The sequence below is a fragment of the Morone saxatilis genome, unplaced genomic scaffold (genome assembly GCF_004916995.1).
Source record: "Morone saxatilis isolate NCDOM2014 unplaced genomic scaffold, NCSU_SB_2.0 Contig11, whole genome shotgun sequence".
NCBI lineage: Eukaryota > Metazoa > Chordata > Actinopteri > Moronidae > Morone > Morone saxatilis.
In genome coordinates, this window is record NW_023339663.1 from 16,942,508 (window position 1) to 16,960,628 (window position 18,121).

General features: G+C 38.6%; 1 protein-coding gene across 1 annotated transcript in view; it reads right to left on the reverse strand.

The window, feature by feature from the left end:
• spon1a (spondin 1a) overlaps nt 1–18,121 on the reverse strand; it is a 58,321-nt gene that overhangs the window by 23,073 nt on the left and 17,127 nt on the right. The window contains exon 6 of the mRNA XM_035652060.1: nt 16,024–16,172. Within this exon, the coding sequence (XP_035507953.1) occupies nt 16,024–16,172 (149 nt within the window). The remainder of the gene's footprint in view (nt 1–16,023; nt 16,173–18,121) is intronic.

Below are 18,121 nucleotides of genomic sequence, written 5' to 3' on the forward strand. Positions count from 1 at the left end.
GTGAATACTTACTTAACCCATTTTATATTATTATGTGAATTACCTGTCTATCTGGTAAACCGGTTACCCTAATCTAATCCAACAGCTCTGCAATAAATCCCTTCTTTGTGAAGTTCATAATGTTCAAGTTTAGTTGGCACTGTATTAGAGGTGTTGATTGAATTCTATGCTAATTTCTTTTGAGGTGGTAGTTTAGGTTGTTTACGTGGTTTTGTCCATGAGATTTACACACCAGAGAGACAGAACATCAGAAACACCTTTACATTATTAAGACCTGACAACAATAACCTATTTCAACAACTAAATAAGACATTCAATTACTGAATGAAAAACATTGGCTGATACAGGTAATAATAAAATAACTTTACCTTCCATTGAGCAAAACAACCAGAATTGCTTCAGCATATCAATCCGTGGAAATGAGTACTGACTGTACCAGAAAGTTCCCTTTTGTGAATACAGCATGTGTTGTACAGGGACTACTGATAGATGGAATGTGATGCTAAAAAAGTACACACTGCCATCATATCACAGCGAGTGTTAAAAGAAGTACAATTCTCTTTCTGTGGAGATGCTTCTCTATGAGATGAAGGGTGTCACAGTGTTGTGTTTCATTACAAAAGTTTTTGTGAAACAGAAGAACCAACAATGATATGCTACAAACCATCTCAAATGTATTTAAATCAAGTCAACACAAGCAACAGCAGAAAACTTATTTGCTATTAATGTGAGGATGAGGGACACTGGGAGTTTAGATAAAACAGCATAGACAAGACACAGGAAAAGAGTTGACTATTAAAAATAGGAGTGTCAAAAGAAGTCTAATGCTTTTGTCTTCTTAGGGATTCATTTGTATCACAGATGTAGGATGATCATTGGAATTAATGAAAGTAATGTTCCCCCTTTTGCTGGGGAGTAATTCTGAAATGCAGTATAAAGCTAGATATTTCTATTCCTGTATACAGTAAATGCATTTTAGTTTAGTGCATGGGTGAATGATGATAGAGCCAACCTCACTTATGAGTACACACAGAGAAATAGGGGTATGATTTCTGTACCCAAAGGTACATTTGTCAGAAGAATACCCCGTAAGGTATGAAAAATGTAATAACTGTGGACATTTTGTTTAATTTGAAAGGTACAAAATCATGGCTAACAGAATGGGGTACATAATTGTACTTTTAACAAGTTTAAGGTACAGGAAAATGTTATCACATAATCTTGATTTAAATAGAGAGTTGGGTTTATTTAAATAAAACAGGCTACTAGTGAATTTCCATTATTTTCTTGGTCTGTGTGGTCTGGGAATAATTTCATGAGCAAAGAACTAGGACCGCACCTCTATTCAATTTTTTTTTTTTTTTTGCCACACAGACGTGGCATGTGCAATTGTAGTCGACACTGCAGAAGCTTACAGAGTTTAAAACTAGATTTAGGACGTTACAGCATTCACTTATTATGGACAAAACAGTTATATGAAAAAACAATAAAAAAGGTGCTTAAAAGTGTTAAAGGATGTAAACTAATTGTTATTTCTTTAAATAAATGTTGGTGGATAATTGGAAATGGGCAGTGGTGGCCTAAAGGTTAGAGAAGCAAGCTTGTGATTGGAAGGTCATCGATTCAATCCAGAACTGGTAAAAATCTGGGTGGGCAAAGTGAAGAAGCAGCACTTGGGTGCCCTTGTGCAAGGCCCTTTACCCCAACCGCTGTGGTTGTACTGAGCACCTTCCAGGTATGAATGTGTAACAGAGCAATTGTGATCAGGGCTTTCCTTCCTCTCAGTGAACCTTCCCTGAATAAATAAGTACAGTGGAATAAATTAAGGTAAAGATAGTGATACATTTGGTTTACCACTTGTAGTTAAAATAAAACATGGGCCTGTAGAGAGACTTATCCAGCTTAAAGCCTCCAGGCAAAAATCAATTGGACATGAGAGGAGGAAGGTGAGCATATAGATCATAAGTATTGAGAATCTATTCAGTAATACAGTCACCTACATGCACATGTTCTTTCTGAGAGTTTTGAAGATGACAGGCCTCAAATTAAATGTAACCCCCTAGCCATTATTCATTGCAGACATTAAGATGAACATTGCATTCACCGAAATACAAATTCAATTTAGGACTGCTATGAGGGATTATAACAATGTTGTATAGTCCTACTTTGCATAAATTCTGTTTAACATGGCAAACAATTCCTTTCCAGAAAACAGCAGCACTTAGCATTAATTAGAGCTGCACATGTTATATGTGTGCATGTTGTACCACAAAATTACTCAACTGGTGACACAATCTTTTTAAGTTCATTGGAAAGAGTCCCTAAGCAGCCCTTTACATAGTTTTATATGACCGACAGACAGTAGAAAGGAGACACAGCATGAACGTTTGAGGCTAAAAAAGAAATAAAAACTCAACACAAGAGTAAGAGCCCATAAAGATTATGCATTGCAGACACAGATAAATGCTCTGTCAAAGGTCAGTCTTAGCCGTGGCCCTCAACTAGAAACCTCTGATTGCAATACCTGAAGGACCTTGTGGTATTAAAATATAAAGAAATGAATACTTCACAATGACAGTTAGACTGACTGCATCATTGTAGACAAGCTGGAGTACCAAGTCAATGTGTACTCCAATGTTTCAACCGCACCGTTAGCATGCAATTCATCTTGACCTGATGGGGCACGATATATGCTTAAATATTGTAATCTGCTAATAAGTATGCCAAAGGAAGAAGAACAATGCATGGAAGAACAATAACACGTAAAAGATGGCAACAACCTTGCCATCTTTTACAGCGACAGCAATGCTTCGTCAAAAGCAAAAACTGTAAAACTCACATATGAACTCCAAACAATATCCCGTTTGGAACATTGCCCCTTCACACATGTAGCACACAATAGAAGATTGTTTGTGTCAAACATGTTCTCAAGGGGTAATACCTGCAAAAAAATGAATACTTCACAATGAAGTTGCATTGATATCAACACAAACCAAGTCTCAAAATGACAACACATCACAATACTGTGATAAAACAGAGGTCAGTGCAATTCCAATCTGCCTGCCCGGCAAGAGAGACACTTCATGGTGCTCTGAGATTTTATAACTGAACAATGAGCAGGCTGCACAGAATGGGTATAATTATGATGTTTTTACATCACAGATTAAGAAGAAAGGTATTCAAATGTGTGCTAAAAAATAAGACTAATTTGGGCTGATATTGATTTGCAAATGTATGAAAACAAAGAGTTGAAAGCAAACAGAAAAAAATTAAACTATAGCTTAAAATCTAATTAGATGAAATACACTTTGCTGGGCCTCAAGGCTCCCAGTAGGAGACATTCAGAGTATGAATAGGCTTCTTTCCCACCTGTGAGCCCTGGAAGCTGGTGAGTTCAGGTGACTAAGCATCAATATGTATGCAGACTTTACTTGTAGGTAGCTCTTGTGTAGTCTACCTTGAACATTCTATTTTTTAATACATTTGCTCACTCAAACTGGCTTATGTTGTGAAAAAAGCTCAGTAGAGTCATTTCCAGAACAGAGAACTGCTTGTATCCATTAGAGAAGACACATCATGCAGTGCAGATGACATGCTCTCTCATCTTGGAGGGAAAAGATTCATATTGCATGAATAATTTCCATCTAGTCTTGACAAGCGCAGTGAACCTTCATTTGCAATGCTTGATTTAGCATTTGTAATTCCTTGTTAGGAAAGAAACGGCATTTAAACTGGCATCATCGCAAATAAGAAATGGTTAGGAACAGAGTCACAGTGTTAATATGGTTTAATATTGCTTGCTTGCTCCACTGACAATTGTAATGGTTTAATATGAATATGGGCGGGAAGGCAGCCGTACAGTAGTCTATGTGCTTTCACACGCCAGAATTAACTATTAAAAACTTGCTACAATCAAGCAAACTTACCATAAATCTGCAATCCTTTTAATTAGTTTTGAGGTAATACAGCATTTTTGTTATGATAGTGATATTAATTTGCTTCCAAAACACTATGCACATAGTGTCGAAGTACACCTAAAAGATTAAAGGCAGTCATGAGTACAGATTTAGCTATAAAAGGGCAACATTGATTATATTTTTAAGATAAACAAAACTAAGTTTGCTTGCTAAGGATTTCCCAAGCTGGTAGGCTGAGCGGAGTCAGGGGAAATCAAAGCATTTTTATATTGCTCATTGTTGTTATGTTGTTCGATATTGATATTTCCTTTATAAAAAACACAATACGGGAGCACCAAAACTAAATAGTAACAGCCGTCTCAATTCAGTTAATAATGAATGACAGCACGCGTCAGCATCAAAGCCATGAGTTTCTGTTGGCTGCATTTAAACTACTTTAAACTCCTGTCAAAACTTTCCCTCCAAAGCTACGTAGGAAAATATAAATATTTTTGGGAAAATTGGTGTTGGAATATGCAAAAAAAAATGCTATAGCCTTTGTATCCCCTTTAAGTGGTCTCACAAGAGTCTGCTTCAAGATGTGTTAAGGGAACAGACAGTAAAACATAAGCGTATGCACCATGTTGGATAGACTGACCAAAAATTATAACAAAGGCCTGTGTCAGTAACCTTACTAGACCAGGTCTATAAACACCTGGAAACCCATACCGTAGTGCATATGTGCACTTTCTGTGTTTTAATCAGTTTTTAACACTAATATTGTTTGGAGGAGGCTATAGGAGATGATTATCAACAACCAGCTGTGTTTCCACCCACCTGTTTTCAACCTGAGTGGAAAGAGAAACATTTTAAATAATGCAAAAAAAGGTTTGGCTGAGGTGGAAAAGTTGATGGTTTATCTTGATTAATGCTGCTACAACTGCTAATATTCCCATAACTGAAGTGCATGAGAATGCACATTCATTCATATTTTCCTTTGGGAATACGGTTAAAATGCCTGTTAATCACATTTGCAGATGATACAGCACTGGTTGGAATCCTGTGAAACAACAATAAAATCAGTTCTCGCTGTGGTGTAAAATAAATTAACTGCTTTTAAACACCCATAAGACAAATAACTGGTCACAGCTTGTGCCCCATGTAACCCGTCCCCCATTTTCTGTCACTCATTAGCTGTACTATCAAATAAAGATAAGAAAAAATATAACTCTGATGCAGATACAAGACCACCGTAAATAAAGCTTTACACATGGCCTTTACACATTCAACATACCATGCTGGGGAGGCAGGAACAAACTTGAGAATGTTAACTATTGCCAGCAAAAGCTCAAATATCCCACAGCCTTCAGAAGACCACATTGCATATCTGGTGAAATCGTTGCTAAGCCATCTCAATCCTTCCATAGTGGATACATCATTCTGCCCTCAGGCTGCCACTACCAGCATACACTGTTGAAAATAAAAAAGACCTGTCAAATAATTTATTCCTACAAGCATCCACCTGCTAAACACTGAATAATCAATGGACTGGTGAACAAATGAAAGGAATTGTTCTGACTTCTGTGTTTTGTGTGATTGCATGTTCATTGTTTGTCTGTTTTACACTGCATGTCTTTCAATTGCACTTTACTTACTTATTGTTTAATGCCACTTTGTGTGCAAGACCAATGCCCACAGGACCAAACATAGATGTATTCTATTCTCTATGATTTTAAGGAAACTGTATAAGACCAGGCACCATAACTGTCATAACTGAAGTAAACAAACAGTCCATCATGTCAAAATCATCCTCCCGACGTGTGTGTATGTGTGTGTGTATAAGTGGGTGAAACATGTTTGAAATTGTGCATTCAGATTCAGAATTGAGACTCTTCAGGGTTGAGTTTTCATTAAACAGTGATGATGATAATGTTGCCCCGAGTCTTGCTCTAGAAAACAGATGAGGCAGTGCAGACGACCAGGTTCCCAATGCAAATAAAACCATATTAGCATCTTTCATGCCAACAAAGCCAGTCTGACACTGGAGCGAAAGCCGAGAGGAGACTGCTGTGGAAATTGCCAATATCATTCACACAGTTTCTGGAGAAAAATGATACTAATGGCTATTTCCAGCTCCTGGTGGCTATGCTAACAACATGAGGGAGGTAACACCCCTTTACTCACTGCAATAGCAGGAAGACATCCACATGAAGCAGGAACAGCTGGAGCTTCTGCCTTTTCAGATCCCTTTGGAATATCAGCCGCAGCACATACTCGTATAATCATCATGCTAAAAAGATCATTAGAGCTAATTAACATGCAAATACCTCTGTTATTTTTCACCTCGTTAATATTATCAGGAAAGCTTATTTCCTCTGAGTGCAGAACTATGCAGATAAGTCATTCATATGCTTTGTCACCACTATAATATAAAGCAACCTGACACTGAGGATTGTGGCATGGAAACATCCGATGTGTAGCAGGATGAGAATAACTACTGCATTCATTTCTACTTTATCTCTTGGTGACTTACAGTATGTGAAAGTGCAATGTGAGAAGCTGAACAAATTTTACATTTCTGAACACAAATAACAAGAAACGTATAACAACTAAATACTGCTTTGCTTATTTTATTATTGCATAACTTTGTTTGTATTTAGTGGGATTCTGCCCCACCTAAAAATAGCTGAATACTTAGTTCTGTATTTAAACTGGTCAAGCTATTCCCTAGGACATCACAATTATGTGAAATTAAAAGCTGCAAGCCAAAGCCCCAATTGGTCTAAAGGAGCCTTTTCCCTGTGTGAGATAGGAGCACCTCTGATGTTGTAATCAAAGTTCTGCTCAGGAATCTTTGATCTGTCTGTCCCAGCACGTACTCCAAACTATTAATAGACATAAAAAATTGCTTCGAAATTCCAATGGGATGCATGCTGGCTGTTATCAGCGCATAGCGTAAAAGGCTTACACAGCCTTCAGGTGTTAATTAAATCTCCACTGACATCCCCATATCCTGCCCTGCAGAATAAGCTGCAGTTCCGATACTGCATAGGTGAAGTCACTTCAGTCACACCAATCATGCTCAAAACAGGACAGGAGAACATCCTGCAGGCTAGGGAGGAAACGTGGTGACAAGAGAATCGTCCGTGCTTAAGGCAGATGAGTTTGTAAGCGCTGACTACTTCTCTAGAGAGCTGTGAATTGATTTGCTGACTGCGGTTGTCCTCGGTGGCAATCTCTGAGCCTTGCAGCACAGTCTGGAAGCCTATAGTGCTGCCTGGCACACTCATTCATCAAGCAGCCTGAGCCATCATACAGGCAACTCCAGCAGACCTGCGCCCAGGGCTAGGGGATATTATTAGAGATGAATTGAGGTAACTGCCTTTGATGACCCAGTTCAGGCTGTCTGTCGCTCTCTAAGCTTTTCTTCCGTTTTACTAACTTTCATTCTTACTTCCAGAATCCTTTCTCTGTAAGGAGGTCAGTGGCCATTGAGGCTAGATGTACTGCACTGCAGTGTGTGTGATGATCCTGAAATTGCCCACCGCAAGTAACAAAACAAAATTCTACCAACTAAGGCTGAGCCCTGAAGTTTCTATAATCCATCCATGTGTTTATCATGTATACAACACCAGAGTTGTACATCCTTATTGAAGCACTGTATCACACACAGCTATGCACCAGAATACATATTGCTCAAAACAAAAAACAAAAAACAAAACCATGCTTAAGGCAAAAGATTGCTTTGCATAGATACACAGTATGCAAGCCTACAGAGACTGTGATAGCTATATGTCTTGGCAGAATGTATAATGTGTGTGTGTCCATTTATATACATGGATTATACATATAGGAACTTATACCATAGTATGTGGATGTTTTAAGTAGAATTACGTCAAGAACACTGTATCCAATGGAAATATCATGGATTTAAATGAATATAGTGGAACAATCAAAAAATTAATCAGCCTAAAAGTTATATAAAGTAGGTAGACTTGTAGGCAAAACAGACAACCCTGATAAATCAAACGAACACCGGTTTCAATAAACTGCAACAAGAACTCGCCAGTTTTACTGACTTTAAAGTTGATCATCCAGGATAAAGCCAACCTAAGCTGATAACATAAATGTCATGTTTTTGTTAGTTATCTCTACAGGCAGAGAAAAATCATATCCACAGAGTAACTATTATTACTGTTTGTGTGCAGTGTGCTCACACACACAGAGTAATGAGCTTTTTAATGCATTTGAGGAAAAATAATGAAGCATTAGAAATGAAAGATGGCACACTAAAAGTAATGGAATAAGCAATAACCTGGAATTAGCAAAAGCTGTGGCGGTACAAAAACAGTGTTTCTGAAAAATAAATCTCTGCTCTCTTCCCGACTCTTATGAAAAGCTATTGTAGAATAATAAAGTAACAGATGCTAATTGTGTTTACAATAGACAATCAAAAGATTGTGCTTACATGCTCTATCATATCATAGACTATAATGTTGAGACAAATCTTATGTGTATAGCACTTGTGTTTGATTTGTATGTCAGAAATATGTGCGCAGTCACGTCTAACCGCTCTAGTGTGTCCTTAACTGTCAATCACATTTTGTCTCCTTCATCTGTTTGACCCATGGCTGAGAAGACAGACTCCAGGTCCCCAACCTACCAAATGATATGGAGATTGCAGTGAATTCATGGCCTCAGAGCCATGGTCTCATTTACATAGGGACAACATAACAGATAGTGCCATTGCAGAAGACAGATTTGTCAAGGCCACCTCATGAATAAAAGATCACACAGATTTTAAATGAGGGTTTATTGTATTTAGCTGGCCTTGATCTTATGAAGATCTAAAAAAATAAAAATAAATATGAGAGGTCTCTATTCCATATCCAAAAACCTCATTCACAGGAATCAGCTCTTCAGGTCTATACAGGTTGTAATGTACGATGCACACATCAAATTTTAACTTTAATGTTGGGTAAATGACAGCGGCTGCATTCCCTAACAGATGGGATGAATATGAAATGCATTGAGTAATACTTACTTTCATCTCACAAAGTCTTTTTACAGTTGAGTAAGCATGTGAGAGGCATATGCTCTGATACATATGTCTTCACTTCACTCCACGCTCCATTTTAAAACTTTTCTCTGACAATGTTTTCCAACCCCTGTCCACAACTTGTTCAATTCTTTAACTGTGTGTTTGCAAGCTGTAGCACCACTGGCTCCAACCAACACATACACACTAACAGATAGATACATCAAGTATGACATCTCTGGTTAAATTCTCAAGGCTCATAATAAACAGATGAACACATGAAAGACCACAAGAGATGCATTAAAAGTTGATTAAAAAGAGATAAAAGAGGGGAATATTTCCCTTGGAGACTACAGATACAATGTTAAGTCAAAACATTTCAATATTTAGCATAAATTTGAATCTTAATTTCCCTAAACTGTGTCATCTCACACTCACAGGGACTGACAAATATGCAGAGAAAGGTACTGGCATATCCAAACGACAAGCAAGGCACATGCCTAATCCTTGAGTGCTATGATGCACAAACAAGAGGGACTGGAGTAGTGTCTGGTCTGCTCTCCTTTGCCTGATACTACTCTCCTATTCTATTCAGTTCTCTGTGAGGTTCCAGAATAATCTAGCTTTTATCCCTGTGACTGTGTATGTAGCCGTGAGTCCTGGGCCAGCCAGCACCACTAAGGTGCAACATTAAGAGCTACACACACACACACACACACACACTCCAGAAGTGGACATATTCCAACAGTGAATATGCCAACAAATCATACATATTAACCACAAATACATGCCATCTACCTTAAAAGAAAGCTGCATGAGAAGCTATTATGAACTGTGTGCCTCTTGAAGATAAAGTAACAAATTTCTCTGACTTCTTCATTATGAGAAAAATAAACAACCCACTCATATGCCCAAACTATGTGCATACTCATGCACATGCACATACACAAAGCATAGTTTAGCCAACTCTATCCCAGTGCATTTCAAAATGCGCTAGCCTCTGGCTGTACTGCTCGATTTTGGTAATCATAATAACAGTCCTGGGAACCAAAGCAAGCATTAAGGTTTTGAGAGCTTTGTTTTCCCAAACAGGAATATCTCTGCTAGGCTTATAAAGCTGACTTGACAGGCCGAGAGAAATTAAAGAACTGTTCCCTCCTACAATTGGGTGTTTGCTTTAAAAAAACAGACAGCCAAGAAGATACCAAGAAAACAAAACACAAGAGTGGTGTAGCAAAGGAGATGTGGCCATGGGGGGGTTGGTGGTGAATAACTAAAGAATTTCTCCATACTCTTACACCCACTGGGGTTTGGCATGGTGCACCATGGCTTGGCAAGGTTGGATACAGAGGTGGGGTCAAGACTCACCCTCTGGGAGGGCCCTTTAGAGCTAATTGCTATCCCACTGTGGTAAACCTGACCTCATGCAGCAGCACACAGAAAGATACACAAGGACAATGACAAATGGTATGCTGAGAGAGAAGAGAATAAAGACAACCGAAACAGAAGAAGATAAAAAAAAACACCTGTAGCTTATGAGTGAATTGTCATGTTAACATTTTGTTGTGTCCAGAGGGCTGAAGTAGCATTTTGAAGAGATCTACCTGGTGGAATTGTCACCACTGCACTGTGACAAAAGAGACATCATTTTACATGCCCCGAAGATGTATCATTTATCACTTCAGTAAAACAAGTCCTGCTGGCATATGCATGGCCAAAAGGAAAAGCCTGGGAGAGATTGGAGTTGACTGACTGACTGACAAATCTTATCATGAATGAATGAAAACACAACTGAGCAAATCAGTTTCTCCAAAAATCTATCTAGAGTATTTTGCTCATACATTTTTATTTGGTCCTTTTTTTACTGTGAAGTACCTGAAGATAATATATCACAATTTTGGCATGTATTACATCACTTAATCTACATTAAAACTGAAAGATTGTTACTCTGGCAAAGATTCAGTGCATGGCTTCATTATATTATGACACGGCTGAGAAAGGATTTAGCTCAAAGACACTCAAGAGGAAAAAAAAACAACTGTGAATCCTTATAGCATTTAAACCCCCATCACCTACACAGCTTGACCCTTTCAGCAAGCCACTTGTCTGAAGAACAAAGATCATACAATACAGCACAATGCCTACTGTATGAGTATCTCACAAACACATTTCAACAATCATCATCATCAATTCAAATATAACTGTCATTATAAGAATTGTAAGTGAGTGAGTAATCATGAACTAGACCCTTTCATGGAAGATAAAAGGGTGTGGATTTCATTGATGTGTTATACATGTTTGCATGACGCATGGAGGCACAAGATAATTAGTTGGCCAATGAATTAATCAAATGTGGGGGCTGAAAGACCAAGTCTGAATGACAGCAAGGTGAAGACTGGTTTCATATCTTATTGTTTGATGAGCAATTGGATCTCAAAAAGACATTCAAAAGCTTAATGACGCAAGAAAATAACTCAAGTCATTCAGTCCTCTCTGATCTTAATATGTCAGTCAGCTTAATACAGATCTTAGGAGGCTGAGGGAGAAAAAGAAAATTCACAATCTCTCATCACCAAAATATCAACTATTATGTGTTTACTTAGAGTGAGTGCCTTTGTAATGTATGTTTGAATTGTGCTTGTGTCATGTAGTTGTTTCTCAACTGTGCACTCACTGGAAAGAATGGAGTGAAATTTGTATGTGCACCACATGAAAACACTTTGGAGCAATAACAAAACAGCTTCTTTCCAAAACATTGTGTTAAGTGTGTTGTTGGTTCAACAATGCCAAGAATGAAATACGGCTATGACACCAGTTAATGGTCTGAAAGCACTGTGACTTTCCTCAGACAGAAACAACAAGAAGAGGAATCAGCAGACAGTAACAGTTCACTGGTATAATTTAATCAAATGAAATAAGTCCACTTCATCCTTCCCATGAACACCCTCGATCTCAGAAGATCAGATGATCAATGCGAAAGACAGTATCTCTTCTAAGTGAGCATCTACTAAAAAGTTACATAATTTCTCCAGATATAAAAAATGCTGATATTTACAACTGATTTACGACTGGGCAATACCACCAAAAGAGGTAATTAAAGGTTTACCAAAAGACACATGGGGAATACAGATTTTCTGTGCAGTGTAAAATGGTTGTGAAGTAACACTGTTTAGAAAGGGAAACACACATAAACACCTGCTCATTTAGTGAGAGTCAAGAACCCAAAGGAACTTACATATCTATTATTCTCTACCCACGCTCCTGACTGCAGGCCTCCCACTTACAGATGGCAGACCTTACTGTTTTCACGGCAACTGAACTGCAAAATTATCATTTGAATCCTTGCAAGGTGCACAGAAAGATGAGCAGAGAGAGACAGATTAACAACAAGTAGTGATTTCATTCCATAATACCTGTTGTTCTTTTGCTCATAATGCAAACTAAATGTGCGAGTCAGCTATAACGTTCCTTGTGAACTGCGAAGGAGCTTTCGTCAACCTGGCAATTTGTCCGTGATAAAATACAAGTGGCAATTGGCATTATACCTTTAATATGAACCCTATTCAGAAATATCCTGCACTTATTTCTTATAATCAAAAAGGAACCTGGGTGTTTCGCAGGAGTCACATAGATTATCCATGAAAGTATCACCTGCACCTGTATTCTTGTAAAACTAAAACTATGCCAGACACCATTATAAGAACCACAGCTGTAACAAGTGACATGGATCTGAATTTCCTGTCATTAATCTGTAATGTCTCTTTTTGGCTCCAGCCTGAGTTGGGTTGTCTCTGCTCTGTGCCCCAGCTGTGGCGCTCAGGATAATACACGATTCCGTAAGCATCTGTACCGTGCAATAATGAAAAACACCCCATGCTGCGAGAGGAAATAGGAAATTTCATAATCCGTCTGAGGCTTTGGCCCTGGTCGCTGGTCCATGGAGAAAGTCTCATTAAACTTCTCATTAGTGACACACTGAGCTTCTGTAATGACGGAATGCATATACAAATCACCTCAGACATGAAAGGAGGGACAACAACAACGGAACCAGGCTGCATCCCTGTGCTGCCAAGTCCTCTGATAAGAGCATTTGTACTTGGCAAATGGACCAGTGTTGCACATCTGTTTACAGTCTGAAAAAACAATTTGTAAAAGAAAAAGGGGTCCCCCATTAGATTCTGACTCTCATACTGGAACTACTCAACCTGGAGACATGTCGCCTATTTAACATAATGCACTTACTAACAGAGGGGCACACTCACTCTGCATATTTGGTGACAAGCTATCATAAATCAAATCAAAGCGCATTCCTGTCCAATCTATGTTGACATTTTATGCTGTTCATTTCTATATGAATTCTTAAAAGAGCAGTAATAGTCACACTTATAATCTCAGGCCCTTTTGAAATGATGAGTGACATGGTGTCATGATTACTAGTGTGTGGGTGCAGAGGTGCTTAGACTGTGTGGGTGATGGCTGTGTTTGAGGAGGCTCTGACGTGCAATCATATTTTTATTACCAGCCAGTCACATGGTGAGGGGTGAATTGAGTGGGCCAGGCAGCATGCTTATATGAAATGGACAAATTTAATTTAGCAAATTGTGCATGTTACATCCTTACCCCTTTTAAAGTATGACAACTGTCTTTTAAAAGGGAAACATCCAAGATACTATGACTGCTGTTGTAGTTTTGCATTTTAATAAAGCTCCAATTCTAAATGTAATTATTCCACCACACATCTGATGAGCAGTAACAACACAACATATGGTACAGCACACCCTTGTCCAAGCTCTGAGAGCTAAAACGAAATAATAAAATAAAGTCGTCAGACTCTGAATTGACATGCGTAGGATAAGAGGGCTGTGTGTGTGTGTGTGTGTGTGTGTGTGTGTGTGTGTATGCGTGTGTATGCGTGCACATGTTTGCACAGTCTGCATGCCTGCTTGGTTCTGCAAATGAAACTTTGTATGAACACACTGATCAGTGCACCCCTTGGCTGGAGTGGAGCCTGGCTATGCATACCAATTTTGGATTCATCGCTAGTTGCTCCCCCTAACGCCCCACCTGACACAAAAGAGAATCAGCTTTCTGTTTGTGTCAGCGTTTAGCAAGAAGCGCTGCACGGCTCCTTCACCCAGCCTCCTTACCTCAAGGGCATTGACAGACTCTATGTGTTGTCTGAGTTGTATAAAAGTGGATACAATGAGTGTGTGCGGTAGCTGTCTGAGGCAACAAAATAGTTTTTAGTTTCTAGGTATCACAGCAGCTGTGAATGTCAATCACAAAGAACACGTGTTATGTGAGGTAAAATTACATGATAAAAGCTCAGCACTATCACCTAATTACAGTACGATCATACTGTATGTCCACCTATGAACACACATAGGCAACAAACACACAAACAAAAATAGCACTACTGAAGCCCTGTGCAGAGTATTGAAGAAGGCTGATTATTCATTGGCTTTTTTCAGGCAGTGAATGATAGCATGCAGCTTCCTTGTAACAGACTAATCAAGGTTTACATTGATCGCCTGTGTAATGGTCACCCTGCATGTGTCATCCAATCCCACTTCACTATTGAGCAATTATTCTCGACAACCACAAGCTTGAGCCATGCCACACCTGGTAGTGATATGATCATGGGTGGTGAGGAAAAATGCCTAATTTCTTCCTGTTAAATCATCTCACTGTTCCTGCTGATAAGAAAAGGTCCGTTCACTGCTCAATCCAACTGCTGTAAGTCCTGTACATAATTCTCAACCTCCCTATAGAAAACAGATGGCTGTCCCTCTTGGTTTACATAACTGATCGATGGTGTGGGTAAATTAATTTTTATATCTTGCCCTCCAGAAAGTGCAAACTGCAAACACAGCAATTAAATCATACATAACTAATAAAATTGATGTTTTTAGCACTGTACAACTGTACCAGTCAATCAACTCTAGGGCCATTTCACTCTCACCTCTTAGCTCAGAAAAAATCATCTAATGATCTAGGCCGAGAGATGAGAATAATACAAAAAAAAGAGTGTGCTGTAATAGCAGTGGGAAGGCGGCAATGACACAGAGACCCCATTGCTCACACTATGCTCTCATTATCTGCTGTGACTCCAGGTCTTCAATATTAGCCAATAATAAGCACTCTGCAGGACCATCTGCTCTGCCAACACGGGTTATTCTATGTGTGAGAGAGAGATAGCCATGCAGAAGAGGGAAATAAGAAAGATATACCATGCTATTTGTGAAAATTATAAGGAGAAGAGAGGCTGAGGTAGGAGAAAGGACATGAAAAGTGGAGTACAAGAAATACATAAAAATTACAACTTAATGTGTAAAAGTATGCTGTGAAAGCCAGTTCTAAAGTGAAACTAGAGAAGTTTGCAGTAAGAGAGACGTAACCTGGTAGTAAGAGAGATGTAACCTGGTTGGAATCAATTACTAACTAATGAAAATAACAGCTCATTATTTTTTCATACCTTTTGTAGATGCTACTTCCAAAGCAACTGCTGACCATTACAAGCATCTAATCAAAGATTAACTGATATGCAAGAATTTAATGCTGACTCTTTAGGAGATACGGTATGTATCTTTGGCCTTATTTCAATACACACCCGACAGTGAAATCTCCTTCTAACCTTTTCTTTTAACATCCAAACCAGGTCCTACTGAGGTACTCCCCCCTGATCCTGTGTATTGGTAAGGTTTACACAGTAGAGGCAGGCTAAGAATAGCATAGATGCTTGAAAGCACTAATCAATCTCGACAACAATGCCAAAGCAACACTGAACACTGTCAACCCATACTGAACTCAGGTGTGCACACCCTGGAACATCCTCTGAGGCGCCAGCTGGCTTATGCAACTCATCTCTTACCAGTTTTATTTGAAACAAAAGATTCGCAGAAATAAAGCTGAATATTTGTATCAAACACAAGCATTTTATAAATACCCTCACTGTGTATCTTGCAAAAATGTGTACATCAATTCTCAAAATGTTTTGTTTTTTCTGGACATTTTGACCCATTACCATTCTACTTTATATTCAACATGTGCAACATCTTTCAGTCATCTTTAAGTGCTGCAGAATCTTACCTTCTGTCTGATCTCCTCCTCCATTTTGACCGGGGAGCCCATCTCAGCCACCTGTTTAACTCCATCACTGGAAAAACCACCATATTCCCACAGTACATAGTTCTTAGAGTGGGAGGCACCAATGATGGCTGACCAGTGATTGGCACGACCTGGTGAAATAAGACAACAAAACATCTCATTACTTGGACACAGGGCACTTGAGATGCTTATGATGATGCATCAGTTGATTGGTACATTAATTTGTTGATTGACAGACCAAGCACCTTTTCTGGTGCAACATATTTGTGAACAGTGATTTGTTTCAGTCTAAAAATGATTTCTTATTGCTGCAAACCACCTACAGTGTATTACTTTAATTTTATGCTCCCTCATAATCCTTTCAGTCTCTCTCTACATTGCTCTTGCTCAGGCCAAAGGTGTGCGTGCCCAAGTGGTATATGGAAAAAGGCATAGTGGAGCTCTATATCTGCCCTATTACCTGTAATCATACAGAGAATGCAGCAGTGGTAGTATCTATGACGATCCATCAGAGGCGACAGCACAGGCTAAAGCAAACCCAAGCCTTACACAATTAACTGCGAGGCAGTGGAGGTCCTACCATAATCCTCCAATGTTATGTAAGGTTTAAGGCATGGAGTACAGCTGTTCCATCTAGTACTGTTGATGTTTACAGGTCATTTGGGGTATCCTTAATCTCATTGTGGACCTTCAGTGGTCTTACATATCTACCTCAACACACAGAAACTAGACATATTATCATATTATCTCATATTACTGTCAAACATGTCATTCCCCTGTATGTAAGTACATGGACTGGAATAACATCCAGCAACATCACCCTGAGAGCACAATAGTGGTTTTACGCCTCCAGTCAACATAAAATGTATGCTTGAGTCATTTGAGTCTTTTGAAGACATAAATTTCAGTTGCTTTCAACAGCTACTCATTCAAGCTGAAAGATGATCGTCATCCCACGTTAGAGAGTCCTTTACATGAACAACTTTACCATTTGTCTTAACACTATTATACTACCTATTAAGTCAAGGTGCAGTTCATTCGAATAGGTCATAGGTCTATCTCTCAACCTTATGCCCTAAATAGAGCCCTTACTCTGCAGTTTTTCAAGTCACCCTTTCTACCTTCTGCTGATTCCCAGTGTGATTCTGAACAAAGATGAATCATACTGATAATCTAACCTCTGTGTTTGCAGGATTCCTGAAATAGTATACTTTGAAAACATAATCAGCACTTCATAGGCCATTGCAGGCATGGCTAATATAGGACCATTTGAGAAATGTTTCATGACCATTGACGTCTACAAAATTGTTACTTTACTAAATTCTACATAAATGCTTGGAAGCATAGCTAGAAGAATAATTGTATCCCCAAAATGATGATTGTATCAGCTATTCACAGGACTAATGTCCATGGAGGTGGACCAGTTGCTGTTTAATAAGTCAAGCAGAGCTCCTGAGTTAGCAACAGTTCTCAGGTGCTATTATCAGGGTTTGTTGTATAGAGCCTGATAATTATTTGTTTATAGCCTAGGGTCCTCCTAAAGCTTTGATTCGCAATTTCCAACTTTTGCACTGAATATTTGCTTTGAAATATTTTATTGTCATTGCTCATTAATACATTATAGATACTTCACATGATTGTTAAACATATCTAGTTGCTGGTGTCTCAAATACTGACTTAAGTTTTTGATAAAATTAGGGTTTGGGTTATGATTTTATGATTGATATAGATTTTCTACTTTCTTTGACTGGGTTTGACTCCTCACAGCCTTTTCTTAGATGCTGTGCATTAGATTTAGTGCTTAGTCTTTTTCCGTGTACAATAATTTGATGCCATGACAAAAGACATCCTCTCCAATTCTTAAAATGATTACACACGTCCAATCAACCAAGGCAACTAATTAAATTGGACTCTACACAACTGTAACTTCTAGTACTGAATAAAATTGTCAAATTCAGTTATATTCAACCTGTTGTTGCTTGGCTAATTTAAAACAATGACCCCATCTTCAGGAACAGGATTCATGAGCATTCATTTACAGTAAGCAAGGAATACAGAGATTGGCACTGTATTTTTATGG